This window comes from Pezoporus flaviventris, unplaced genomic scaffold (genome assembly GCF_033815535.1).
Source record: "Pezoporus flaviventris isolate CSIRO_AGI_PZ_B2104156 unplaced genomic scaffold, CSIRO_AGI_Pfla_v1 ptg000002l, whole genome shotgun sequence".
Taxonomy (NCBI): Eukaryota; Metazoa; Chordata; class Aves; order Psittaciformes; family Psittacidae; genus Pezoporus; species Pezoporus flaviventris.
The window spans coordinates 16,542,205-16,568,523 of NW_026892550.1; the positions used below are offsets into that span (position 1 = coordinate 16,542,205).

General features: G+C 41.6%; 1 protein-coding gene and 1 long non-coding RNA gene across 2 annotated transcripts; one reads left to right on the top strand and one right to left on the bottom strand.

Annotated features, from left to right (window-relative positions):
* Nucleotides 1–12,301: 12,301 nt before the first annotated feature.
* Nucleotides 12,302–19,337, bottom strand: CCKAR (cholecystokinin A receptor). Its single transcript, XM_061470584.1, has 5 exons — nucleotides 18,899–19,337; nucleotides 17,908–18,159; nucleotides 15,651–15,912; nucleotides 14,072–14,199; nucleotides 12,302–13,449 (listed from the first exon to the last, which is right to left on the bottom strand). The coding sequence occupies exons 1-5, from the start codon at nucleotides 19,017–19,019 to the stop codon at nucleotides 12,923–12,925; spliced, it is 1,290 nt and encodes a 429-aa protein (XP_061326568.1). The 5' UTR covers nucleotides 19,020–19,337; the 3' UTR covers nucleotides 12,302–12,922.
* Nucleotides 18,076–20,495, top strand: LOC133278116 (uncharacterized). The gene is made up of 3 exons (XR_009746457.1): nucleotides 18,076–18,186; nucleotides 20,145–20,270; nucleotides 20,372–20,495. It is a non-coding gene; the product is annotated as an uncharacterized LOC133278116 (long non-coding RNA).
* Nucleotides 20,496–26,319: the final 5,824 nt, after the last annotated feature.

A 26,319-nucleotide genomic window follows, 5' to 3' on the forward strand; every position in this document is an offset into this window, starting at 1 on the left:
CGTGTGTGCTGTCCAAGTTGAAATCATCTTGAATTTACATAATCTTAATCAATTTGATGTGTTTCAGAGCCACATAGAGCAAGTTTTTTAAGAAGCAGAAAAGGGTAAAAAAATAAAAAAATAAAATCTGGTCAAGTTACTTGCTTTGCATGCAGAGCTGGGACATGAGTAACTGTCTTGCATCCCACTGAAGTACAGTAACAGTTTCTCTAGAGTTTTCTAATCTGTTTTCCCTGGTTTTCCAGTTAAGAATAGTTTATAGGCACTGATAAAACCCCTCCCCAGAGAGGTTATAAAGTCTGTTTTCCATGTAACCTTTCAGTGGGTTCGTTTCACCTTGAATAGGGCAAGCTGAGGCTGAAATCCTTTTTCTGAACCAAGAACAGAAAGAACTAAAACCTGCTTCCTTCTCATCTTAAATCAGTGTCCTGGGTTCAGCAGTAGCAGTCATTTTTCCCCTTCTTGGTAGCTGATGCAGTGCTGTGTTTTGACTTTAGGCCTGGGAACAGAGCTGATAGAGATGTTTTGGTTTGGCCAAGGACTTTGTGAGCCTCATGCTCTGCCAGGGGGGAGGGGAAGCCAGGAGGAAGCAGAGACAGGACACCTGACCCAAACTGACCAAAGAGGTATTCCATACCACAGCACGTCATGCCCAGGATGTAACTGGGAGTTAGCCGGAAGGGCTGGGAGACTGCAGGGTTGGAGGAGGTATCGGTCGGAGCTTGGTCGGGCTTGGGGGCCGAGTTATCGGTCAGCGGGTGCTGAGGTGTTGTATTCTCTTCCCTTGTTATTTCCTTTATCATTATTATCATTGGTGGTAGCAGCAGTGATTTGTGTTATACCTTAGTTACTAAACTGTTCTTATCTCAACCCGTGGGAGTTGCATTCTTTTCGATTCTCCTCTCCGTCCCTCCGGGAGTAGGGGGAGGGAAAGAAGGGGGGGGGGGTGAGTGAACGAGTTACCTGACTGGGTTTAAACCACGACAGTTCTTTTTGGTGCCCAACGTGGGGCACGAAGGGTTGAGATAACGACAGATCTGACTGGATTAATAGTCATTCGTCACAATACTGATTTATTGGCTCTCAGAGTTGTTCTTGTTGATCTCACAGCTTCAGACCGTTGTAACTTACGTAGAGCCGGTATTTGCTGTGTTAGTGTTTATCAAGTGTGGGGCTTGGGCTAAGGTTCTTGTCTCACTGTGCTTTATGGCAATGGCTTGTAATACGGGCGGGCTCCAGCAGCAGGGCGGGACGGACGTGGCCGTGGACTTGTACCTGGCCGTCCGGCTGCTCTTCACCGTCCTGGCCCTCGCCCTACTCTCCATCTTCGTGAGGCTGCGGGGAGCCGAGGGGGAGCGGCCCCGGGAGTCGGCGGCAGCCGAAGTGGCTCAGGAGAGCGGCCCCGGGGACCAAGCGGCGGCGGGAGCGGGGCCGGAGGCCGCGAGCGGACGGCTGCCGGTGGAGGAGGTCGGGGCGGTCGAGGAGAGGAAGGAAGCGGCTGCCGAGCAGCGGGAGAAGGCGGCGGAGGAGCCGAGCCCCGCGGAAGAGCCCAGCTCCGCGGAAGAGCCGAGCCCCGCGGAGGAGCCCAGCCCCGCGACGGCCGAGAGCATTTCCCGGAAGCCACCCGCCGAGCCCCAAGAGGATGCAGGAGACCACGCAGCATTTCCCAGCAAGGCAGAGGAGGAAGAGCTGGACTCAGGAAAAGAGAAGCTGGTGGTGGGAGAGCCGGCAAGCACAGCAGCTACACCAGCCCCAGTGACAAGTACAGCAGCATCCTCTGAGAGTTCTGCAGGTTTTGAATGGCCTTTGGGTACCCTTGGGACCTGCCGGCTGATTGTGATGGGGATCAGCATGTTGGCACACACACAGACTGTGTTCTACCCACAACCATTTTGTCTGATCTCAGAAGTTAAGCAGAGTCAGGTTTGGGTCTTGTCTGGGGTTAGACAACAATATAGGGGGACCAAGAGATTTTCCCCAAGGCTGGAGAGTCATGAGTGGCAGGGTGTGTGGGACAGTATGGGCAAGTTTCTAGTCCACTGGGCCCCTCCAGTGCTTTGGAAGCGTTGGAGATGGAAGGCAGCTGTATGGAGTCCCCAGCAACAAGCTGCAGAAACTGCTAAAGGGGACAGTGAATTATTTTAAGCCTGGTGGGCCCATGGCACTTCAGGCCATCAGAGCAGAGATGCAACATAGAGATGGACTTATGATCAAGGGGTGGACTTAGCAATGGACACTATTGCCCAGGTTATTCACGAGTGTGAACACTGCGCACAGTCTCTCCTGCTCTGGAAGACTGTTACAAGAGATGGAGCCTGACATCATGGACCAGATGGACACAGCAGCTTTATAGGGACTGGTCCATGCACTAAGATAAGAGTGATGGTATATTGAAAATGTGGGATCTGAGCATGACGTGAATGGTATGGAATAAGGGGTGGATAATGTCCTGGGTTCAGCAGTAGCAGTCATTTTTCCCCTTCTTGGTAGCTGATGCAGTGCTGTGTTTTGACTTTCGGCCTGAGAACAGAGCTGATGAAAAGGATGTTTTGGTTTGGCCAAGGACTTTGTGAGCCTCATGCTCTGCCAGGGGGGAGGGGAAGCCAGGAGGAAGCAGAGACAGGACACCTGACCCAAACTGACCAAAGAGGTATTCCATACCACAGCACGTCATGCCCAGGATGTAACTGGGAGTTAGCCGGAAGGGCTGGGAGACTGCAGGGCTGGAGGAGGTATCTGTCGGTGCTTGGTCGGGCTTGGGGGCCGAGTTATCGGTCAGCTGGTGCTGAGGTGTTGTATTCTCTTCCCTTGTTATTTCCTTTATCATTATTATCATTGGTGGTAGCAGTAGTGATCTGTGTTATACCTTAGTTACTAAACTGTTCTTATCTCAACCCGTGGGAGTTGCATTCTTTTCGATTCTCCTCTCCGTCCCTCCGGGAGTAGGGGGAGGGAAGGAAGGGGGGGGGGTGAGTAAACGAGTTACCTGACTGGGTTTAAACCACGACAATCAGAAATTCTGTCTTGAATTAGAGAAGCTTTCTCCCTGCCAACAAGGGTTCACTCAGTGTGCCTCATCTCCATCAAAAGTTCTTTGAGCAGATAGTTTTATAGGAAAGCTCCTGATGAACTCTCACATCATTGAACTTCTCGGCTGAAGTTAAACTGCAGAGTTCTTCAAGGAGTGAATTATAGCCCTGAGACAGAGTAATATGAATGATTTGGTGAGCACAAATGAAAAGCCAAGTGATGCTAACTGAGCTGTCACCTTCAGTACTCTAGGTGCTTGTTAAGGGTCTAGGCACAGCAGACCATAAACAAAAATGGAAGGGATAAGAATGGATTTGTGTTCAAGGGAAACTGGGAGCTACTGGAATTTAAACCATAGCTGCTGTCCAGAAAACGCCCTCTGGCTGATGAGAAATATGCCAGTGTGCTGGGTTTTTACTTGCCTAGCCATCTAAATCAGTCAGCTGAATCAGCTGAGCTTTTGAATGGAATGATGCAGAAATCTCAACTGACAGGCAGAGCTAAAATTTCAATTCATTAGAAAGGTGAAAGAAGAATTGTTGCCTTGTAACTGCTACAAACCCTCCAGCACCTTACTACAACACTAAAACTGTTCTATCTGCTAAAAATAACCTGAAAAAAAAAATAATAAACGCCTGCACTTTGGGCCTCATGGAGACTCTACATCAGTGGCCTTCTGAGCCCCACACCATCCCAGAAATCAGCGTTTGTGGTCAGAAGTCCCACTGGATACACCTGAGTATAGGATTCTGGGCTGATGTATTTAAGACCAGTAGGAAAAAACGCTTAAAACTAAATATACAATCTCATATACCCATGGGAAAGGGAAGTTGTGCTTATTCTGACATCCTTACCCACATAAACTCTCATGGATGACAACAGGTTCTGCAAATGTAAGCCAAAAATTGTTCGTAACAGCTGCTGTTTGGGAACAAACAGGATTAGATGGGACTGAGCCCAGGCTGGGTTTGAAGCAGAAGTAGCTAATTGAGTATAAGGGGTTTCCATGTCATCAGCAGTACCTCAGGTATTCTGCACCTTTGTTTAGACCATTTCTTGCAAGATTTATCCCTTCCTGAAGATTTCTGTTGCAGGTCCACTTACCCAGGCCGAAAGACATTTAAATGTCTATATTTTAAACTAATTTCCTCTTACTTCAGTACAGACACAATCTATGTACTCATTTGGTGGCCTGAAAATTCTGCTCCTGTTTCACCAGATGCCAAAAGCTTTAATCCACTCTCACCCTGCTGCACCTCCTTTAACAATAGTATGTGTTGCCAGTCCTTGAAACGTACTGCGAAAAGTGAGACCTAGAAGATCTATTTGTGTTGGTGACCTGTATGTGAGAACGTTAGATCTGGCACACTTCATATGGACAATGGGAATTGCTAGAATGAAGAGATCAGTCAGGGGAGGTGAAAGAGAAAGGTTCATATTAAAGCTAGGAAACAAAGTAAAGGGAAGTCAAGGCAAATGTGAAATTTTGCAGTATGAAAAAGAAAACAAGGAAAAGTGGATATAGTTACTTGATTGTGTAACTGAAAAGCAGGTGTTCCCAAGTGTCCGTTCTTCAGAAGCCCTGATGACTGCTGTCTGAGATAACTGATTGCACAGGTGGAGGGAGTCTCACAGACCAAGAAATGTACTCAAAAGCACTTGTACAAATATGTTCCTCCAGAGAGGACCAAGGACAGATGTATGTAAATAACAATTCTTGGCTCGGAAGCAGAGCCTGAAGTTGCACAGATGGCTGCATTTGAGTCCACAGGCGCATGGAAATAATAGCAAAGTTCTTCAGTTTGTTTTATGTAGTGGTAGATTAGAAAGCATTATTCAAGCTAAATTTGGAGAAAGAGCAGAGGCAACATGAATCAGTAATAAAATTGCATTTTGGTAAGTTTATAATAATTTAGAAACATGTTGCTCTTGGTAAGAGTCGGGAGAATAATTGAATGTACAAGGCATTGTAGTCTAAGCAGACATGTAGATTTGGAAATTATTGTCTAGAAAAGCCAGCTGATAGCACTGGGATACACAACAGACTGCTGCTGTCAGTCAGCAGAACGAGGACACAGGACCTATAGCTAGAGTGAGCTGGAGGTGGGGCAGGAGAGACAATAGCTGTTTCCTCCTAGCAGAGAGTACCACTCTTTAAGTTCGTTTACAGGATGCTAGTGAAAAGTAGCATCCTGTTTCAGTTACCGGTAACTAATAAATGCAAGCACCACAGTTTGAGGGGGAGGAGGGTGTTGGTTGTGGTTTTTTTTTGGTTTCTTTTTTAAATAATCCCTTGCTTACATAGGTACTTGTTTTCCTACTTACCTGACCACAGCTGGGTTTTATGGTTTCTGAAATCTTTGTCACTTCTAGCTCAGTCTGATGGAATATAGGATCCTTATAGGATACCTCCTGCTATGCCAGTGGTGGCAGAGATGAGATCTGGGTTGGCTGGTGGACAAGACGTGGAGATCTTAGTAGGATGCACAGTGAATGCACAGTGTTCTGAGGTATTAGGCTTTGGGGACAGAGGGAAATAGTGTTATATTCCCTTAACTCATCAGCTAGATGAGAGCAATGTGCCGCTCACGAGCAGTACAGTGTGTGCAGCAGATCCTCCGTGGTCCTGAGAGCACTTCTCCATCTGGCTTCTTGGGTTGGGGAATCCTGCTGAGACCCCAGATCCATTTGCCTGGTCTGTATTGCTATCAGAATCTCTTCAGCAGCAAAACCCTGCGCAAAGCCTGTGGAAAAGAAATTCTTTCCAGGATAATTTTTTCCTTTCAAATCTCCACTTTCACCCTTGCTTAAAAGCAGACCCTTGTGTGCTTTTGTGCACAAAGTGAAGTTGGGTTTTCCTTCCATCTTGCTGACTAGGCAAAATTTTGTCTGCCCCCATGTGTCTCCTCCACATACAGGGCACAGCTGCTCTTTCTTTCTCTCAAAAGGGATCAAGATAAAGGGAGCACTCTTGAAAGTCCAAACCCAGAAGCAATGATTCTTTCTCTCCACAGATCAGATCACATCATCCTTTCCTCCTCCTTATAATTTTTCCCTGACTCTACAAGGCCAAAACATTTCCTGTTCACCTTCCTTCCCTTCTATTCCTATCCCAGCCCTATATTTGGGCTCTGCAGAGCCACGTTTCGGCTGCAAGTGCATCGAATTCACCTTTTTCTTCAGTCACCGTCTTTCTAAATATTTGCTCCTCTACTTACCTTATTAATCTCTTTCAAATCTCACAAGCAATACAGGACAAAGCTGTGCACCTGCAGCTTGCTCTCTGCCTCTACACAGCCTCTGTAATTGTAGGCTTGTCAGTCTTGGCTTCAGTGTGTAGCAAAGAAAGTCTCTGTGGGTTTTAATGGATATTTGACAAATTAGTGCAGCAGAGGAGTGAGGTTGGATGTTAATAAAGATTTGATGTCTTGTGGAAAACACTGCTTTTCAATGAGCATTCTTTGAATTTCGACCAGCTTTTAGTTTTCACTAAAAAGGAAGGAAATAAATGCAACAGAAAAAAATGCTTGAAAAATATCAGGGAACATACAGCTATGCCTGACAGTCTTTCCTGGACTGTATTGTTTTGCTTCAGTCACTTGATGCTATTTAAACAGGTTTCTATCCAATAAACATAGGGGCACTGAGAGATGTTTTCTGGATCCTTTTCGTAGATCTGCAGTCCAAAAGAAGTGAGGACTTTGATACTAGCAGGACTTTCTTCTGGTTAAAAATCCACTGTGAGAACCTGTCTCATAGCTGAAAATTTGCTTTGGTCACTATTGCTTTTTTCTTAACTCAGTTGAACACTGACCCCATCTGGACCACAGATAAAAAGCTCCTTGTCTTTAAGACATGGCAGCCTCCTCATCCTGTGATGACCTTTGCCCTTCCCCATCAGATAAACAGAGGTGTGTTAAATTAGCACCCTAGGAAGCTAAAAGGGGTTGGGGTTTTGGCAGAAGCAGCAGCTGTGCCCTCTCTGACACAATGCATTGACTTCAGGCCATAACCACAGTGTTATTTTTCCTACCTGCAAGTGGACTGTGGCAGGACCATCTTTTGGGAAAACACCAGAAAAAGGAACTCCAAAGATAGAAAGACAGTGTCTTAGATGACATTACTATGCTTATATTCCTTTATGGTAATAGCAAGCCAGGCACCGTAATGCTGCCAGATGCCTCTCACAGGGATGTGGACTCAGTTTTGAGCTGTTTCAGAGCAGGAAGCAGCTCTGGTTACTCCGCATCAGCCCCAGTTCAGTTATGAAGTTCTGAAGATCTCTGCGTTAGAAGGCCCGTAGCAAGTTTGAAAGAGCCAAGGCATCATTCTCAGCTGGCTAGCCAGTTCTCCCTTGGCTGTTGTCATCTGATTATTGTGGTTGGCCTCATGCTTTCAGTTGCATGTGTCATTCTTCACTTGGTCGTAAATGAGGCCTCTTGCTAGTTGCTAAATGTTCCCAGAATATGGCCCTGAACCACTGTCCATTCAATTAAAAAATGGGCTCTGAGAGCAAGCCAGGAGCACGAGCAGCCCCTCATCTCTATGGGTTCTGTAGGTGTCATGCTTGTTTTGTAACACTGGTGTTTGTACAATGTTCACAGGAGCTACTTGTCCACAGTTTTAAATCAAACTCTCATTATAAGTTGTATTTCTTTGTTCTGTCAGGAGATATATTTAAATTTTTTAATAAGTGCCAAAATAGCAGGAAGTGAATTAAATGGTGTTTACCCCATAGGGGATGATTCCTACTTGATGTTTGCTACCTGCTGATGCTAATGAAGATGTTTTGTTCTTGTCCTCAGTACAGTGGACAAGTGACACCTCACTAGCTTGAAATCAGTGCTTTTTGGACGCAACTGGGAGCGGAAGCCAAAGAAAACTTTTCATGCCATAATTATCTGTAGAGATGCAGACAAATAACTCTTAGCAGGGATGATTTGCTATTAGGCAAGCAAAGCAGGAGCTTTACAATTCATAAACATTTCCTTTGCATGTTTGTCACTTTGGTAGGTACCCAAGGCAGCCTAACAAGTATTGCAGGAAAAAAATAAAAAGGTAGTGCTTGAAATGGGTCTTTTTATAAAGCACTTGCACAGAAGTTCTGGCATCGCTAAGGCACACGTTTCTATGCTGTGGATGTAACTGATGAGAGAAAAGCTGAGGAAAGAAAGCTGGAGCTGTATAAAAGAAATGAAAAATGCCTATAGAAAAACAGGTAGGAAAACTGAGGTCAGAGGGTGAGCAAACTGCTGACCTACATACACCTGTGATTTGGTTGGTCTGTGTCATATTCTGAATGGAAGAACAAGACATCTGTAAAAAAACCAACCCTCTCTAACACTGTCTCCTGTGCTGTAATAAAAAGATTGCAGCCTCTCCTTTCATATAATCCTTACTCAAAGCCATTACATTTTCTCTTTCTTCAATTTCTTCTTGAGAATAGGCATCTTTTGCCACCAGGATCATGAAGTTTATCTCAACATCCATTAAGTTTAGACTAAGTTAAAAAAAAAAAAGAGGCATTGTCATCAAAGTCCTGAGAAATGGAGGAGGGTGTAAGTACAGTCCTTGAATCCGAAGACACTCTTAGTTTGTACATTTCAATTGTATAAAAGTGCATCATCTATGAAAAAATGGGTACCTGAGAAAATAAAGTAGGTGAGTAGCTATTAGAGTCCTCTCAACACCCACATGTGTACTTCCGAGATTAATGCTTCATGAGGAAACAAAATAAAAATAAAACCTGTATTCACCATTGCAATTGTAACATTAGAAGCTGGTTTGGCTGCAGTCATTAAATGGCTGTCACATTCTGGTCTGAGCACTGTGTGAGTATATCTGAGTGTAGATTAGCTGTGATACAGAAACATGAGCAATATTATATCCTGCGCTACACAGTTGTTCATCCAGATTTTCCCAGCAGCCCCTATCTGTAGAAGGCAGCTGCCCTCAGATGAGCCCTGTGCCCTAGCACGGTTGTGCACATGGTCTGAGCAAGTGCCTGCTTTAAGGGAAATCCTGCTGAATGCTGTTAGAAACTATGTGTGTGTTTATTTGTTGAGCTTTGGCTGCAGTGTGTCTGTATTGTATTGTAGTATTTCAGTATCGTCAGACCCTGAAATAATCTGTTCCATGCCAGAAGAGTGTCATGATGAGCGATGATGCGTAAATGCAGGTGGCACCATCCCTGGGCTTGGAGGCAGGAGGAGCAGGCAGGAGCTGGGGCAGGTTTACCACCTTTCCAAAAAGGGCTTGGCAGCATCACAAAAGAGGTCACAACACTTCTAAGGGTGTGTAAACTTTCAGTGGCTGCAGCTCCAAACCCACATGCTACTTATCATTCAGAGCACCTGCATTTTGCCTTGGCAGCAATCAAATATATTCTTGATTTTCACCCTTCCCACCAAGTGCTCTGTTTAGCAATATTTTAAGCATCTGCTTTAAAGTGACCTTAATAATAGAGGCTGAAAGCAACAATGACAGGGTAGAAAAGGAGGACTTGGACGTTATTTTGTGCTATGATTTTGTCTTACGAACTAGTGCACACCACTTGTTTGAGCATGCCAGAAGCTGGTGTTCAAGAGACACAATGTGTGAACTTAGACATAAGGTTGTAAGAGACTATTGCAGAGCTGTTGCATTGTGGGCAGGATATATTGCTTGGAACAATGTGTTTCAGGAGTCTGTCAACTGTGGGTGATAGGGGGAAATGAAGATGAAAGTGCTTTCTGGGAAAGTGAATCTGGAAAGGAAAATAAACCTGTCAAAGAGGAATGAAAATCTAGCAACTGTTGATGGGGGGAAAGTAACCTGGAGACTGGGAAGGGTACAGAAGAAAAAAACCATGGTGACATGCAGCTGAAAGAGATAACAGGAAGACAAAGGGAGACAAAAGAACTGGAGTCAGGGAGAAAGGGGAAGAAGAGAAAGATTTCAGAGATTTACAGGCATTATACACCTGAAAGATTTTGGTTTGTCATTTATGTGTTACATCTGGGAAACAGATTGCCTTTAGGTTAGGTACTGCCCATGTGTTGTAGAAGAAGACTTTTGGGGCAGGATTTCTCCCCCCCAGCCCGTATAAACTAATGTTAAAACAAGGAGATTTCATGGTCTCTTTTATTTTGATATATTTATTCCACCCACATTTATTTCTGAAGTACATTTCCACACAAAGCAGTATCTGGGTTAAAGATGCTGGGACAATTCCACAGCTCTTCAGCAATGAAAGACAACATTTGGAGCCAGGAATGACTTCTGCAATGCACAGATCAGGTAAATGTCATTATGATGCATGCAGGTTGCAGGAAGGCTGAAATTTCCTGTGCTAGGAAAGCAGGGCAGAAGAAGACAAAATGACTGGATTGCAACATTGTATTCTAAAAACTTGATTCCTCCCCCTTGCTGGAATTTGTCTTAAGGCTCATGACTCTAGGAGCTTGGTCAAAGAGTTAATACATCATTTAAAAAAGCAATATGTGCATAGGGGCAATGGAAGGGAAGAGTGACACATGCACAGACAAGCCTTGGAGAAAAGGAAACATGCCTGTTCGGGCACATTTCTAACCCTCCCCTGATTGTCGCCCAACTGCCACTCCATCAGCATCTTCTGCCTCTCTCACTTCATCACCTCCAAATTGTGCTCCCTCATAGTCAAGAGTGGGGAATCAATCAAGTGACTCCACTCCTTTCAGCTGCAGGTACTGAATGGAGGCCACAGGGGGCTGTGATCTGATTAAGGCATTGTTGAAAATAGCTTTTACCTTTCATCTGAAACCACTATTCCTCGACTAAATCATTTGGAGCTGGTAATGCTGCACATACTGCTACTTAGGCTGTAAAGGTACCGGAGCATCTACAGCTACAAAAAGGAATTTACCTTTTAAACTACATAGAGAATACTGAATTACATGGTTTCACTGTACAGCACATAGCAAAATTCACATCCTTTCTATTATAAAATGTGATTTATATATATTTTTACTTAAACAATAATTTTTAAACTATCTCCTGTAATAAAACCAGACTTTTGAATGCTGTAAAATGCTTCACAAATATTTTTTCTGCTCTCACTGTTTTACATAAATCCCAAAGCAGTGAAATTTGTTCCCTCATTTTCAGCACACAGGGCAGGTTTCTAGAGGGTCTTATCCTGCATCCTTCAATGAAGTAAAATTTTCATCTCACTGTTGTGAATTAAAGCCCATAATTTAATTTGGCGAGTATTTGCAGAAGGTCAGGCTGGTATCAGCAGCCTCAGCACCGTTCCAGGAACAGTGGCACTTTGTTACTGTGCAGGGAAAACATTGTTTCTATGGATTGTGCATAAATAGTTTGGAATTATTTTTGTTTTAATTTCCTGTCTGTGGACAAGCTGGATGAAACAAAAAGAATGGCCAAAGTGGTGTGCTAAGTTGTACGGGTAAACCATGTCAGGCATTATCTGAGTGCAGAACATGGATCTGAGTGCCTGGAAATCAAACTGTATTTCCAATTTAAAACCATTCTGTAAAGAGATCAGATTTTCCTGATTAAAAACCTTGAGAAAGATGATATTTAATATCCACATCTACATTCTGTGCTCTGCTCAAATTTAATCTCTGTCTAATAACAAGTTTTTTAAATAATATTGATTCAGGTGGAAGATGTTTCCAACAGGATATTTTCACAAAACAAAATAAATGACCTGAACACCCACACTCACCTGTGCGCTGCACAGGAAAGAGACTGTGATCCTCACTCAACAAAACACCAACAATTGCATCATTCCAAGTGCTGAGTCACAGTTACAAATAAGTGTGCTTCAAGAAAATCTCGTATAAGGAGAAAAAGCTTAGAAAACTGTGTTTTCTGACAAAGTCTTTCCACTTTTGCTCATTGTGTGTGTTCTTTCTGCCTTTATACATCCAATGGCTTCTATTTCCACATGGGCAGTACCATGCCAGGAGTGACTACAAATATATATCTGAACGATGTGACTACACTGGGCATCATCCTACATCTTCAGTCCCATATCTTTTGTAAAATCACCTCTTTGCCTTTATCCCAAGCATTTATCCCTAGTCTAAATTATCCATTTAACCCAGTGTGATTATTTCCACACAAGCCTTTGGGAGTCATCTAAGACCTTGCCACATTTACGTGTGAGTGCTTGCAGCTGCACAGAAGAAAACCACTTCTTTGTGCTTATTTGATGGAGTTTATTTAAACCAAAAATACATTAAATTATGCTGATTTAGGTTATTGCCGAAGTGAAGAATGCATTCCGTCCACAAAGTCACCAATATTTATTTTCATTTTATTAAGAAAAAGATGAAATTATTTGACTTAAAAGCATTATTTGCACATGGACAAGCCCATTCTCCCCATGCCAGAATTCTTCTTTTAACTGACCATGACACCAAAATGATCTCAACATGGATTAGCTCAGATAAAATAATATGAAGAAATACTACAAATGTAATGGAAAGGTTTTGATTTTGAGGCATAGATATTGAAGACTCATGTTTGAGGAGGATCTATTAGTGTCTTGGAAATTTTAAGAGATACTCAGACTGCAGCTGAAAACTGAGCAAACCCGTTGATGCAGAGGACACCAATTTTTACAGGAGAATTTATGACAAATAGAGCATCTTCTAAGGCTTTTTATAAAGTCCCTTATCTTCAAAGAGCCCTCTTCCTCCTTTCTACTTTTGAAGAGGAAACGATAAAAAGCTCAGACAGTGATAACATCCATTTCCCATAAAACTCTCACTGCATTTACTGTCAGCTGAAGTGTTTCTTTACCTCAGAACTAAATCACATTCAGCTGATGCCACAGTCACTTTCCAAGATCAGATGATAGACACTTGTATTTCTGTAGACCACTTGTTGCCTCTTCTGACACAGCTCACAGGGGTGCAGACACATTCATGTGCATGTAAGAACATTTGGAGAGTGAGGCCCCTGTTGTCTTCCCCTCCTCTTCATCACCAACCTCTCCCCGTATCGCAGGGGGCTTTTGCTTTGCACAGCAGGTGAAAGTGTCCAGAAAACCCATGCGGAAGCGCTTGTTCATAAAACAGTATATGATGGGGTTCACGCAGGCAGAGGTGTAGGACAACAGGTGGATAAAGGAGATGGGAGCCCCTGAGAGACGCTGGTCTGCTGAAGTGGTGTCAAATGCACGCCAGGCATTGACACTGAAGATGGGAGTCCAGCAAAGGAAGAACAAAACCACTATCACCATCAACATGCGGATGACAAGTTTCTTGGCCATTAAGTTGGCAGAAGAGCTGCTGCTTCTCACCCTGTCTATTTTGCTATGGCTGGTAGCAGAGAGCTGTTGCAATGGCATTTTCCTTTTTCTCTTGGTTTTGTTGAGGTAGCATCCATCTCCATCCTCGTATTTGGCACTGCAGGTACTTGTTTTTCTTTCTGTACATATAAGTTAGTGCTTAAATGGTCGGCAAAACATCTCTGAACAGTGATTCAAAATAAGAAATTGAGAATGCAGTCTAAGTCTAAATAAAAACCCTTATTCATGGCTGGACAGCTGCTGCAGAGAAAGCACTGGCCTACTTCTGAGTCAGTCAAATACCAACTGCTCTGTGTCCACTATCTCCCAATATTCTTACATCCTAGCTCCATAAAAATTGATGCAAAGGATGTAAGAACGCTGTTTGCTCTAGTATTCACTGAAGATAATTTTCAAAATTATGTGCTTCTATCTAAATTTGACAAATTTTGTGGTGTTTATTGCCAGGAATGGTCCTCATCCATGGCCAGAAAAAGAAATAAATCTTGGTATTTCCATAATAAGAAAATTAAAATTTGATATATCCTGCCCAGAGTCTTTGTAAACAAGTCATAGATGAGGAATTATCTGCTAGTGAAGAATGCAATAACTGCAGTCAACAAATGCATCTGGCAGGTTCACAACCATAGCTGATCATTTTTGCAAGTAGACAGTTTTGCTTTCAGTAACCTCAAAATGACTGCTCAGATCTTCAACTCTAACTTAAAAGAACCCCAACCCTGGGTATAAATGTATTGTTACCTCGTGAAGGTTTTCTCTGGCTGGCATCAAATTTTATTCCTCTGTAGAGTTCCAAAGAAATGAGGCCATATGCAACCATCATTATAATCCCAGGTATAAGAAAAAGTATGAGCAGCAGGAAAGTGTACCTAAAGAATCAAAAGAGAAACTGAGACCAGGGAACAGCACAAAACCAGAAGAGCTCCTTTTGCTCCAGGTGAGAACTGGGGGTATATATGTGTATGTAGGGCATGTCAAGATTTTTTCTGACATTTTTTCATGCTAATACAAAGCGTTGTTTTGACAGCGCTGGGAATCAGGAGCTTCTCAAGTCTTCTGCTTCTTGCCCAAAAAAGTACAGCAGGAACAAGGCTACTGTGGCTGCAAAACATTCATCACCCAATATCTGCAGGCCCTGAGGAGATGGGCACCCCCATAGTGGTCAGAGGGAGCAGAAGGTTTCTCTGCCCAAGAGCAGGGCTCACTGCTGTTACCAGGTGAGCATCGGATGCCCTGTACTTTTGAAGGATGTAGGATTTGCCTTGCAGAAGCCAAATGAGCCACTGCTGATTCTCAAAGGAGCCCCTGGTACTGGCAGTCATTTCTTCCATGAGCTCTTACATGCCAATGGCCATGGCACATACGGGCAGGGACAGGGCAGCCACGACCTGGGCTTTCATCCCTGCAACCATGCAGAGCCCTCAGGGAGGGATCCCAGGTCCAGCCACCCTGCTGCTAAAGGAAGCAGCTTTTACTTGGTTGCACTTCTCTTAATCTTCTAGGCAGCTTCTGTAATGTGATTACAAGTTGGGGAAATAATTATGTTTAACTGCATTCATGAGCCTATGTCTTTTCTGCTCCCTGGGAATTTAGTGCAAACTCACTAATGCACCTGGGAATCCACAACACCAGGGAGAGAGAATTTTTCCCTGTACCTCCATCCTCATCTATACTCACACTGCTGAATACCTGAGACTATGAAAGCATTAGTACAAATCTGCTCTTTGTGGATACACCATCCTGAAGTGGTGCACACTTTAATCTTGTTCCCAGTTCCAATTGACAGTCAGTATCCAAAAAACTCTTACATCTTCTCGGTGCCAGTTAAAATGTTCAGTCATTGTGCAAGGACACAACGTCTAAGTAATATTGCTGCTTCTCTGCTTCAGAGGACCTTCAGACAAACAAATTAATGGGCAAGGCAGCACACAGAGGGGCACTTGTATGTGCCTGCATCTCTCAAAGATTAATCACAGAGTTTTCTGAAAAATATTTAAGTTTGTGTATAAATGAGTCAAAGCAGTACTCCTACTTGAGGAGTGACAGATGCTTGCTTTACAGCTACAGTAGGGGTTTAGCAGACCACAGTGTGAGAATCATTGCCATGTTGGGTATCATTCCTATGACAAGGGAAAAGCCATACAAGTGTCAAATGTAAGCAGCTTAAAAATATTTTTTTTTTTACTACTTAAATAAGCATGCTAGAAGTGTAAATGTATGCTGAAGGTTAATACTTGATTTTCAATAGGCTTAATGCTACCATGAAATCCTGTTTTCTGCCAGATAATTATACATTTGCTAACAGTCATTTATGTCTTACCAAGACTGTTGAATGACATCACTTGGCCAAAGGAGCCGACACATATTTGCTGTGGTGTTGTTATACTTGGTGAAAGGTACCAGCTTGCTGTAAATTGGGTATGGTGCCATGATGGTAAAGGAAACACACCAGGTAGCAGCAATCACCTTCAAGGCGTGAGATTTTGTCTGCCAGACCCTGGACTGCAGAGGTTTGCAAATGGCACTGTATCTCTCCAAAGATATGGCAACCAGGTTGAATGTAGACACACTTACAGAGACACCTACATATATAAGATAAAGAAAAAGGCTAATGGTTTGTTTTAAAGGTTCATTTTCAAATAGTCTAGCTAACTTTCCGAATGCATAAGGAAAATGAAATATAGGATTATTTATAATCTAAAATGTGTATAAATATCATGCTGATAAAGTCAGTGAAGAATATGTGGGCAACAGGTCTGGGTCTCCAGACTGATGTTTCTGCTTTGCATTTCTCTAATGGCAGAAGTCCAAGACAAAAGATTAGTTCTGTTAAACCATGAAATTCTGATAGTAGGGAAAGAAGACACTTCTCCTAATTCTTCTCTTTACTACTGTGGTTTATCCACTCCACTAATTGGACTGAAATTGAAACAAGCATTTGTAATCAGTGACATTATGCTGTTAACTATTCTTTTAACACAGAAGTTCACAATCCCTCTTCTACTGCTTTATTTTTTTTAAGCATCCTGCTTGACTGGAGATCTGATTTTCTCATTCAGGAGAATTAAATATCCTATCACTTTTTAAATTGTGTTTAAATTTAAACTCCATTTAAATTTAATGGAGTTACAAGGTAAAACTGAAGTCATGAAGCAGAATCTTTGTCCTTCAAATGCCCTTAACTTCTCCTGATTATATATTACAAAATGTAGCAGTGGTCTGTATTTCTGTCACTGAGGTGCCCCAGTTTATCACTGCAAGATTATAAATATTTCTTCTTGTCGCAGTTTTTTTCTTTCAGTAAAGGAGTTTCATTTAATAGTCTTTGTGAATGTTCTAATGTGGGTCAAAATATAAAATGCCAATATCTGTACAGTTTGCTGTACACAATTTATCTGTAATTTAATACAAGTGATCCCACATCTTAAAATGAAAAATGGAGCATAGATGATGCAATGCATGTCAGTGTCAATTGAAGACCCTGTCAAGCTGAACTGATAATGGGAAATATCAACATTCTGTCTCTTAAAACACCTTCATAATGAAAAACTTCATGTTTGAATATATTTCACTGGATTTTTTTTTTTTAAGTAATTTACACAGTGTGAAATAAGAGGAATACAGCAATGCTTCGGTAGTGGTTTGTGGTATTTATGGCAGCAATTCATTATAATTGTTTAAACATGGCCTTTAGTTTTATTGGTTTTATCTACAAAAAGATGTTGATTTCTCATTCGCACACTTTAGCTGTGTACTTTCACAACACAGCAAAGTTCTCAAGGACACTGGTCAAAAGGGTACCCAAGGTTTCTGTAAGGGACTGAAGGTGTCCCAGGGTAGCAAAAGCTTTACACACAGTTCTCGGTTTTTGCGTTTTCAAGAAACAGCAAATGCACAAGAAGTTCTGGAAGTGACAGAAAATCACTTACACACAAGTAAGTAATCCAGGCATTCTGAAACTCCTGGCTCCACAAGTAAAGGGAGTATGGGAAGGCATATAAAAGTGTTGTTTCTTAAAGCCAGCCTCTGATACCTGTATCTGTACTTCGTGATCTCCTGGTGAGCTCTGATCACACCTGGTCTGTTCTCAGAAAGTGCCTGCTCTAACTTCCAGCTCCACAAATGGCACTGACTTTGTCTGGTTTTATTTCTTTTTTCATGTGTCACTGCTACCAAAAATCTGTGGGCAAAATCTGCCCTTAGTGAGGAATGTACAACCCTGTCATTTCTGGTGGGTGACCTGACCACTGCTAATAAACCTGTCAGTGACAGGTAAGCAAGCACATGTGCTGGGCTCCTCATTAAGGCTTGATCATGCAACATACTTCTCACTTAAATTCTCACTTGATCCAGCAAAAGACTTCTATATGTTGCTAAAATTAAGTGGGTGCCTCTGCATTTTGTCGGATCAGGATGAAGAAACCAGAACCATTATGACATTACAAAGCTGTTCCTTTGTGGTTTTGGTAACTGTTCAATGGCAGATGGAAATGGTCAGTATTTTACAGGTCTCTAATGACCTTCTCACCTATCTCATTAGTCAATCTTCAAAATAAGTATAGATCTCCAGGACTTACCCATGAAATAAGTGGCAGTTTTGCAAACAGTGCTTCCAAAAATAAAATCTTTCAGCAGGTTGGGGATGAGGGTGAATGGCATGCAGAACAGGCAGAGCATCAGGTCACTGACTGCTAGTGACAGCAGAAACGTGTTGGTGACTGTTCTCATCCGCTTGTTTCTTATCAGCACTGTGATTACCAGGATGTTCCCCAAAACGCTGAGTAGAAATATCAGACAATACAGTAGAATTCGAATTATCTGATTCAAATCTGAAAATTGTCACAGGGAAAGATCAGGTATGCAGCATACAGCTCATAGACTAATATCGTGTTTCAGCCTTTAATCAAAAGTTAAAAGTATTTCTGTATTCAGTTTTATTAAGGTTTATGTCTTTATACCAATGCAAAATCAATGGAAATGCTGCAGTTTTTAAACTTGTTCTGATCTACCTGAATTTTATATTGTTAAAATATAATAGATGCAATAACGTGTGCATTTGGAGAGCCAAATTCGACTCCTTAAAAGCCCACAGCATTTTGGGTGCACAACTCACTCACCACAGGAGATCCTCCTTTATGCAGAAGTAAGGAACGATGCAGCAATCAAAATGGTTTAGTATATGCATATTTTTTCTACCCTCAGATTGCTATATTTTTATTCATAATCACTTTCCTACATGGCATCAGATCAGGTATCTTCATTGTTATTGAATTGCTTAAAGAGTATAAATTATGTTTCTCCAAATCCTTAGCAGAGCTGTTTACATTTTGTGCCCAGTGCTGCTACTGTTTTAGTTCTGCATTATATCCAGATCTTTTTGTAATGAATTTTATCTTGGAAAACCAGCACATACTAAATTCTTTCCTGCCTGTTTCTCATCCTAACTTATCAGCAAGCAGTTGATTTTACACTCACAGAAAAAGCTTTTTGTGTCTGTTTCTTTCCATAATATCTCTATTTCCAGCTAGAACTAAAACTGCCTGGAAAAACCTGTTCCTCTATACATACCTTTAGAAGGATAAGGTGGATCATCCACACAGAAAAAAGTGTCATTTTCCAAGATGATATCGCACAGGAAAGCAGTAAAATTGGTACTGTTCCCGAGGAAGTTAGCATCAACTATTTCCATTCTTCAGTGTCCACAGGTTAGCTTTGATGAAGAAGAGGGTGGGTTTGTGACTATCTGCCCATTCTTGCAGTAAACAAATACATTTCTGAATGAAATCTCCAGGAGAAACACAAGACAGGCAGTTGTGCAAGGAAGCTCTTCTAACTCTGTCAGAAGCACCTGGCACACAGGTCCTGTTGAGGCTGAACAAGATTTATTCCAGGGGCACAGAAGGCAGTCCAGAAAAGCAAAGCATGAATGCACAAACACGCTCATGCATATGCACACACATCCACACACACACACATCCCCTCTGGTACTTTTTTAGATCCACCCTTTTCTGTTACTGGACTATTGTGGGGATTATAAACAGACTAGAAAAAATTACAGCATTAACCCCTTGCAAGATCGCTCCTACTCACAGCTCTGCAATATTATCGGAGATACTCTGCTATGCCACAGCAAACAAATCACAACCAGTGAGTGATCAGAGTGATGAAGCCACCTCTCAATCAACAACATTTAAAATGGTAAGAGTAGCTGAATAAAAGTGCAGAAAAAGAAAAACATACTGAAGGTTTTTTATGCCATACATGAACAAAATTCTTACCTTCATGTTTTTCAGAGCAGACTAAAGACTGGGTATGCTCAGAAAAACAAGAGCTGTTACATTTATCTCTTTTGGTGAAATGCTGGCTTCATACAAAAGCACTGTACTCACCTGATCCACACCCCTGCAAGTTAATAGAAAGATCCACTAATGTCAGTGTTCTTGGATCAAGCCTTATGAAAGTACGATATCAGAATTGTTGGTTAATATAAGCACAAGCCTACACATTTTCTCAGTACAAGGACTTGTATGTGACTCAGATACAAACTTGATGAACTGATAAACTGTGGCACTTTAGTTACGCATTAGTGTAAAAACACAATGATCTTGTTTGTTTAGAAGAAACCCTGTCTTCTGAATTCTGCTTTTGAATACATAAATATCGTCCTCTCTGGTGCTTTCACAAAGTTATGGGCTTCTAGCTTCCAGTATACAGATTGTTTGTGGCAAAAAATGTAAATTAGTGTTATAAATGAATCTCTGCTATAACTCAATGAAAACAAACCTCACATTTAAAATCTCTTCTACTTAAATAGGCAAAGCACTAACAGGTTCCTAACAACAAGTCTGGCCCCCTTAAAGTTGATATACAGAGACTGGAAGGCCTGGACTTCTTTTCCAGTCTCGACAGCTTTGCTTTATCATGCCATTAATGGGAATAGGTATGTAGGAGAGTAGGGATGAATAGTTACACCTAAAGTTCTAATTACTAAATTATCTTTTCTTTAGCAGATTAATTATATTTTTTCAATTTCTTTTACAGATTTTTTGCAGTTTTTGAAAATCTGAGATAAAATGACTTAAGCCAGTGATCGGTGTATACCATGTGTGACTGTCTCAGCTGAAAGAAATATTCAGTCCAGCAGGACTCAATTCCATTTTCAAGGGTGCAACCTACTGGTAGGAAATTAATCTAGAATGACATGAGATCTCACCTGAAGTATTGTGTGCAGTTCTGGTGTCCTCAACATAAAAAGGACATGGAACTGTTGGAACAAGTCCAGAGAAGGGCCATGAGGATGATCAGGGGGCTGGAGCACCTCCTGTGTGAAGACAGGCTGAGAAAGTTGGGGCTGTTCAGCCTGGAGAAGAGAAGGCTGCATGGAGACCTCATAGCAGCCTTCCAGTATCTGAAGGGGGCCTACAGGGATGCTGGGGAGGGACTCATCATTAGGGACTGTAGTGACAGGACAAGGGGTAACGGGTTAAAAATTAAAACCAGGGGAGGTTTGGATTGGATATAAGGAGGAAATTCTTTCCTGTTAGGGTGGTGAGGCACTGGAATAGGTTGCCCAAGGAGGCTGTGAATGCTCCATCCATGGCGGTGTTCAAGACCAATTTGGACGAGGCCTTGGGTGACATGGTTTAGTGTGAGATGTCCCTGCCCATGGCAGGGGGGTTGGAACTTGATGATCTTAAGGTCCTTTCCAACCCTAACTATTCTATGATTCTATGATTCTATGACATGTTCTCAAAATGGGAGAAAATCATATTGAAGAAACTAAAATATGTTTCCATTTTGGCAATGATTGACCATTAAGTTTGAATATTAGGTACCAACATCTCTGAAACCCATTCATTTCGTACCTGCCCAATTAATTTTTTTTTTTTTTTTAATGTGTTCTATGGTTAAATTGATGGGTGTTACTAATCAACCACTCTATTAAATGACAAACACCCATTTCATTAAACATAGTATTGTTTTTTGTTGTTTTAGTTTTGAATTTATTTGTAATTATTCCAGTATTTCCTGAACATTTTCTCTGGTATTTTAAAGTTATTATAATATCCCAAACAGCTGGGATGTCAGCCAAGACAGGTGCCTATATAGTAATGGTAATGTGCAGAAAAAGGAATGGATGCTTTTTGGAAAGGCTAGTGAGTTTAAGTTGCTCTTTCGCTTATCTTCAGGTAAGACAGCAAGACGCAGACTAGTCTAAGCTGCCCAGATTTCTGGTTAACAACTGATCTTTCCTACAGAAATTACTTCCTATAGAACAAAAATCAAGGGCAAACCAAGGCAGACCAAATTTTGTAGCCTATGTCTGCCTTTCTCAGGTGCCCTTTACATCTGAGATATAATCCTGCTTTCTATATGCATATGAGACTCACTTCAATGAAGTCTTTAGGTTTTAGAGCATTTTCTTTTGTCATCAAGTAGCATTTGGTCTGAACAATTTTGAGCTTTGAGAAACCTTTATGTATCAAAAGAAATAACTATAATTATTTATAATTATTATAATGGTCTGATGTGCTGCAAAACACAGGCTGTGTAATTGTGTTTAGCAATTTCTTTACTGAATTAAATAGCCTGTAATGGAGTTTAAGTCTTTCTGTAAATAAGATGTCAGATTGTTGTTCTGGGCTTAGTCTTAATGCGGAAGAGATCTTTTTGGATTCCTGGCACCTTCTATTAGATCTACATTAGAGAAATTATTGGATATGTATTCAGCTGCAGCTGTGTTGAATGACTGATATTACCAGCATTTTTATTTACTGTATTATTTATTTATCATAGATGAGTTGCTACTTGAGATTGGCTTCTCCCTGTACTAATTTTTAATCTACAGTTTGTACACTGGTTGTACTGTGGGGTGAGGGGTTCATTGCTGGTGTTCTGATGAGTTACAGCTTGGTTATTCCTGTACCTTGAGGAAGCAACATTACAGTAAGCAGAAAGATTAACTTTTATTTATGTTGTCAAATATAAACTGAGATTGTGCACTTGTCAACATCTGCTGGGTTTCCAGAGCTGCTAAACTGGGTTGCATAAAGTCTTCCATGAAGTGTTCAGGACCTGGTTAAAAGGAAAAAAAGAAATGGAATGAATGAAGGTCTGGGGGAGACATGGTCAGTGATCAGGAGGGAAGACAAGATTAGGGGGGGTCATTAGGGGGATCATTTCAGTCTAAGAGAGTATACTGGGGCTATTGTCTCTCACTGCATCAGTGAATTATCATTCTGAAGTTATCTTCTATGTACCTGTCATGTTTTTTTCAGGTTGATTATTCGTTCCTTGTAAACAAGTAGCTTCATACCTTCCATTAGCATCATGGCCCAGGTCTAAAATATTTTCTAGTTATTCTATAGTCTTCCACAGATGCTGACACGTAAAGAGGAACCAAGGATTTAAGTAATGGCATATTAAGTTTTTGTGGTTTTTCCCATTCCCTTATAATAATTCCTGTAATTCTATTTTCCTTTCTTATGGCTATTGAGAATTGAACTGATGTTTTCATGGAAGAACCTACTGTAAGTTCAGCAGTCTCTTTCTTGCATAGTAATGTCTAATTTAGAGCCCTATGTTATTCAGGAAAAATTACAATTGTTTTCTGCTTTGCAATGATTTTTATTCTCCCATTTTATCAGAAAGAACTTTCTTCAGTTCTCCAAAGTAGTTTTTTCATCTCTTCTCCTTGAATGACTTGGCATCAGTACAAAACTCTTCAACCTCACCCCTCTTCCCATTTCTGGAGCTTTTGAAAGAGACAAACCGCTGTAGCAAAGCTTCCTGTGGGGCTCCATTCATAATTGCCTTTCACTCCTACTTTCCATTCCTACCTTTTATTTCCAATGTCCTAATCATACCATTCTCTGTTTCACTCCAGACCAATGGTCTACTTGTCCATGGTGTTAGAAATCACTCCTGAACTTCTTCTTCCCTAATTCTTCTTGTTCTTTCTGGCAAGCAAATCTATGCCAGCTTTGCTCCCTCAGCCCAGAGAAGTCTTCCAGGATTATCCATGAACATTGATTGCCATGTGTCAAATCATCTTAGGTCTTAAGAAGCTCAATCTAGATAAGCAATGAAGAAACAAACCAAGAAGTGATACAGTAGCTCAGTGCTGTGGGTTGTGCTCACAGCATGAGGCAATAAAGTTTCAAGTTAAAGAAACAAAACACAAAGCCTGAAGCATGCATGCAAATCATTGGAAAACTCAGCATGTATTCTACTAAGTTATTAAGACTTTTACCAGCATTGCACCACTAAATCACCAGTTATTCATGGATCACTGGCTCTGTGTTCACAGGATGCTCATGGATGCCAGGAACGTGGCTTCCAAGGATTTGCCTCTGATTGTCAGTATAAGGGGAGAGCGTCTTTTTTACTTCTTTGCCTTTTCCAGGGATGGAAGGAAACCAGACCTTTCTGTTACACTTTTTCAGAGGAGGCCCGGAGTCATGTTTGCATTGCAGCTCAGTTTTTCTGGATGTGCAAATTCAGATGATATTTCTCAAGTTTATTGTCCTGAATTACATGGGAGCAGATGGCTTCATCTGTTGCCATTCATGTCTTCCCAATACAAGCCTGCTGGTGGTGGCAGTGGCAGTGCCAGACTGTGCATAAAAAAGCCTGCCATGGCTGTGCTACATAGAGAAGGCTGAACTGTCAGAGAGCGGTGGGCTTTTGTGGAGGACTTCATACAATGTTCTTCTCCTTTGGAAGTCCTGGACACAGCTGGCCTTCAGTGGTACCTACCACTGCAAGGTCCCACTAACCCGCTTGCCCTCAGTGGGGTGAGAGTCTGACCATGGCTGCAGTTCAGTACAGCAAACACCATAAAGCCAGTGCATATCTCTCGCCTCATACAGTCTCAACTGTGTGTGAGAAGGTGTGAAGGGCCGTCTTTCCTGAGAGAGTACCTAGCCCCATCCCAAAGGATGGGCCCACTACAGTGTTAAGACATGCATCCTAAGCACATGCAAGAGGGCTGAAATTGATGAGGCCAGCAACTGCAGCCAGAGACTTCATGTATTCAGCAGAAATGCAAAATGGACCTGCTTTGTGAAGGCTCTCAGTATAGTCACATACCATGCAGAAAGCAAATGCACTGGAGAGCACAGTGGTGGAAGGCAGCATGTGGAGTATAGACTTGAAGAGCTGAGGGGTAAGTACTGAGCCATGATTGACTCCAGAGGGTTCTAATTTCAACCAAAAGCAAGTCTGGGACAAATGACGGAATGCTATCCTGTGCAAATATCAGCAACTGTGTAGTTACTGTTTAAACCACTCTGGATCATCCTGTTCACATGCTCTGTAAGGTGTAGCTTTCCTTTACAAAATTTGTGCAGACCATGTGTCCAGAGATAGAGATTTTTACCCATTTCCCTCCTGTGGGTGCCAGGCTTACAGACTGGCTAGTAATTCTGAGGGTTTAGTTCCCCTGGAATGCTTTTTAAACATTGGCATCACATTGGCCCATTTTTTTCTCTCTGGCAACAACATAATTTTAAGCAAGAGATTACATATCATGTTTAATAATTTTACTATTTCCTTTAGAAGCTTTGGATGAATACCATCTGGCCCTGGGCTGAGCTGGATTCAACGTCTGCTGGTTAATTTGCAGACTAAATGAGTAAGAGTTTGCTATAAACTCTTGATTCCCCTTTTGGAGTGGATTTCTGCATGAAATATGCAAAGATCAAAGAGTTTTGTTTTTCTAGGCATCTTTTTGGATAGATTTACTCAAATGTACAGCCAATAATCATAACGTTTGGACAGTTCTGACTTGCCTTTTTAGCATCATTTCCCTCCACTACCTTTAGCTAATTGTCTGATAGGTCACTGTCTGTGCAGATCAGTATCATCTCATTATCTCCCTGCAAGCTTTAAGAGAGAGACAAAAGGATGTTGCTTTAATTAAATGCTTGCTAATCACTGAGGGAATTTTATTATTTAGGAGAAACCAAAGAACCTGGCTGTCTGTCCCACTTGAACTTAGTCATCCATTATCTGAGATGTTGGGAGTTTTAGGCAAGGACTTCCTTTGAGTTGGCTGCTTTACTGGCAACACTAATTTATTAATAAAATTGGCTTTGTTAATTAGGAAATAATTTAGGTACTGTAGTTTACCTCTGCAGATAGTTTAGAGAAAAGTATACAGAAGTTCCCTGTATTCAAAGGGGAGCAGGCTCCCCTTTGGTAACAAAAGAATCTGACAAATTTATTTCTTTTTTTATTATTTTAGCCTTAATGCTTTTGTCCCCCTATAATGTCAAAAACTGAACACACACTGTCTTTGCAGCCTAAACAGTTGTGCTGTCATTTCATGCTATGTATATAATGCTTTTCTTGTCCAAAACCAAACCACATCAATTTACAGTTGTCTTGTTCTTTTTCCTGAAGAATAATCATCTGTTCTTTTTTTTCCATTAATTTGACAAAGATCTTTACTTAAATTTAAATAGAAATGCCACTTGTAAAATTATGAATTTGGAAACGCTTATGTTTATCTTGTGTCAAACCTACAAATATTTTTGCTTTATTGCCAGACCTTTTTTGTCCTGGCAGATAAAGTAAATGAATGAGAAGAAATATATATGGAAAGTCATGATCTATTTCTGTTCACTTGCCAGGGTTATGTTGGCATTAGGCCACTGAGTCAGCGTTGTTACTCACATAGATACAAACTACAGGGAGATCTCGATTAGGCCATCCTCTGGAGAACACACAAAATTCTCAGGAAAACACTGATTTTAAGCCTTTTCAAGGTGATCTGAGCTTCAGTCTTATCAGTGTCCCACAGTAACTACGATTAAGACCAGTGTCTATCATAGTCATCTGAACTCAGTAACAGAAGGATGAAATGTACTTCAGAGCACTTTGACGCATCATCGGTGATTTCTGAAATAGCATTCAGCAACTGTAAAGGGGATCAAAGGCAAACAAGTTGCTCTTGCTGCTCCTGCAGTGCATTTCCAGGGGTCATG

What these genes read in the sequence shown, in the direction of transcription:
- CCKAR (XM_061470584.1), bottom strand. Translation starts at nt 19,019, where the DNA reads ATGGAAATAGTTGATGCTAACTTCCTCGGGAACAGTACCAATTTTACT. An exon ending in TCCACCTTATCCTTCTAAAG is followed by an intron (nt 18,160 to 18,898) that starts GTATGTATAGAG and finishes GACAATTTTCAG; the next exon opens with ATTTGAATCAGATAATTCGA. An exon ending in AACTGCCACTTATTTCATGG is followed by an intron (nt 15,913 to 17,907) that starts GTAAGTCCTGGA and finishes TTATATATGTAG; the next exon opens with GTGTCTCTGTAAGTGTGTCT.